The sequence below is a fragment of the Branchiostoma belcheri genome, unplaced genomic scaffold (genome assembly GCF_001625305.1).
Source record: "Branchiostoma belcheri isolate BF01 breed outbred unplaced genomic scaffold, Haploidv18h27 scaffold176, whole genome shotgun sequence".
In the NCBI taxonomy this organism is placed as follows: Eukaryota; Metazoa; Chordata; class Leptocardii; order Amphioxiformes; family Branchiostomatidae; genus Branchiostoma; species Branchiostoma belcheri.
Window position 1 is genome coordinate 107,397 of NW_017803224.1, and position 2,864 is coordinate 110,260.

At 43.8% G+C, this 2,864-nt stretch overlaps 1 protein-coding gene across 2 annotated transcripts in view; it reads right to left on the minus strand.

The window, feature by feature from the left end:
• Positions 1-2,864, minus strand: part of LOC109467148 (mucin-like protein) — a 15,819-nt gene that overhangs the window by 2,029 nt on the left and 10,926 nt on the right. For both annotated transcript variants that reach the window (XM_019765090.1, XM_019765089.1), the window contains 2 exons: positions 2,121-2,383; positions 40-190 (listed from right to left, as the gene is read on the minus strand). In XM_019765090.1, the coding sequence (XP_019620649.1) occupies positions 40-190; positions 2,121-2,383 (414 nt within the window). The remainder of the gene's footprint in view (positions 1-39; positions 191-2,120; positions 2,384-2,864) is intronic.

Genomic DNA, 2,864 nt, shown 5'->3' on the forward strand with positions numbered 1-2,864 from the left:
CATGTATATCCCTACGAGTACATAAACAACGCATTGTACCTTTTGCAGTACCATGTTGCTCCGATGACTGCGGCGACAGCTACAGCGGCCAGGGTCCCGCATGCCACGATGATCACCGTTTGGACTGGGACCCCTGATCCTTTTGGGTCATCCTCTCCTTGTCTCCTCGTAGGTATCATGGTAGTGGCGTCTGAATAAACCATAGAACAAGAAATCTCAGATTCCAAACTTTAAACAAGAAGCCATAGGTGACAATTCTCCGTGAAGTATTATATATTGCAACAAAAAGAAGTAGCCATTGGCGACAATTCTCTGTGAAGTGTGATAAATCGAACAAAGAAAAATTGTTTAAACGCGCGTCGGCTCAGTCATCTTAAGACGCAACAACCAATCAGAGATGCGAGATGCCTACACGTGACGCGGGAAGGGCGCGCGATGCCCGAAATATTTTTGCGTCAATATTCAGCGCCGTGATTCAAGAGATTAATACCCGGAAACAATTTTTTCTTGTTTTGAACGCATTAACATGCATTTACGCTAATCTAGTATGATTCAGGGTTACTTTTTTTTAACCTGCCATGGCCAGATTATCTAAAGATGTGTGTATTGTGTGTACAATCTATAGAAAGAGAAATGTACATCAGGTCCGATCATCCGATTTTCACGTTTCGGTTTTTTGGACTCGGTTCATGAACGTATTTTGGTTTGGCTCCTGGAATGTGCGAAAAAAATGACTCCCGGGACTGTCTACAGGGAACACTCGCACATTCGCGGTGTATCAGGACAGCGCGACTGGTCGTCATTAGCGCAGTAACAGTTGCATAAACGGACGAAACCATTTCAAAGAAATGGGGATGTTTCGAAAATAAGCATTTACTCCAATATCAAAACAGCTACGGTAAAAATAAAAAGACGTGCATCATCCCGGACATAATGCAACACCACATGCGAAATTACACAGAAATGCGACGTACGGAAGAATGCGTTTTGGCTGCGAACATCTTCCAAAAAACTTGGCATCTCTTAACCATGGGCAAAAACATCTGGAACCACTTATAAAAACCACCCCGTATCTGCATGAACTTTTTTGAACCCCACTGCTATTCCAAACAACGCGTTTTTCTGGACCATTCCAATTCGCCTCGTAATTGTAGGGGTGCGTCTGCGATATTACATTGACCGCGAAAGCAGCAACGGCAAAAATACACATTCGTGCATCAACACGGGCATGCCCGCAGACGGCGTATAAAATTGCGTGCCGATTACACAAAGAGAACCCAGTGTTTTGACTGCGAACATGAAAAATCAGCCGATTACAACACTCCGTCCGGAGGTCCTGACCTCCTTCACGGAGTAAAAAAAGAAACACATCGTCTGGACGTCAAAAGTTATTCGTAAACCAATTCGTAAGTTATAGATACGAACACATAAACACGACCAAAACGCGGAAGGGTATTTCCTTTCCCGTAGGTAATAAATATCAAGTCCTTAGATATGTACATTGGCTGGGTTTTAGGACATGCTATGTATATAAAAAGGTTCTAAGCAGTACGCATACTGATACCCCCCTCTCTCTTTGGCAACATGTATTGTGTACAACCTGACGATGAAACAAGAAATGCTTTTAAAAACTGGCCGGAGGGGGAGGGGGCAAGATGGGAATAGCTGGTTGGTTGGCGTGAGTCCGATGACGATGTGTGGCTAACATAATTGGCAAACCTAGTGACTTCGATCATGAGCTCTTTCTAACGGAGAAGAGGTATTTTGTAATAGTCTATTGGTGGTTACGTGCGCTAAATCAAATCGTCACTTCTTGTTTCACTGGGCCAGTCGTGAATCGTCACTGCGCTGAATCGTCACTTCTTGTTTCACTGGGCCAGTCTTTCTCCTGCTTTTAATTTGTTTTCTTTCATATAGTAATATAACCAGCACTCAACGTGGTTCTCAGTACAAAGCTAGAGGCCTTTTGATCCGGCCAAAGAAAATACAAAAAAAATATGTTGTTATGTGACAATAAATTGCATTGGACCACCCAATGTGCTGTTGTTCCTTCGCGTTTACTTTAACGCATGATTTAAGGTGTGATTAAAGATAGGATTTCGTGCAGTGCACTTTCTCACCTTCGCCGTAGATGTGTTCCAAAAGAGGAACTACATCTGCAATGCTTCCTGCATCTCCAAGAGCAACCGCTACCTCCTCCATGGAAGTGCCCATCATCATCCGGAGGTTGGAGATGGAGATAGGACGGAGGGTTGTTCCCAGGCTGTCCGGACGTGCCACGAAGAAAGCCAGGAGGCTCTGTCCGGATCCGGGGGTTGCCGACTGCCGGGGGTAACCGGGAGGAATGAACACTAACTCAGCGGTAAACATAGCGGCGACGTATCTGTGAAGAAAATGTGAAGGGTATAAACTCCCTGGCACTTTTGATCAATTGCTTACGTCACGTATCAGTAAAATCTCGTGTGAATAAGGTCACGTGTTTGTAAACCGTAATTCTCGCGAGATCACGTTGTGAAGTGATTGGTCATTAATTATCATGATGAAGGCGACAGTGGTCGCTGAAAATTTGATCCCTGTACAATTGTGTGTTGGAATAAAGTTCAACCTTTTACTATGATTACTACCAACACAGATGAACTTTCATGATAAAATGTGAAGGATGATGACTCAAGAAAATCAAATGACATTATCATCACCCGCCTGTATATCAGCCGGGACCAATCTAGTGGATATTCACCCCACATAGTCCTGTCAAACATAAAGTTACGATTCCAGTCTCTCTAACTTAAGTGTCAGTAAATGTCAAACTTATGCAATGCAAACCTTGCTCCAGACCTACTCTTAACCATGAGCTGGTAAGCCAG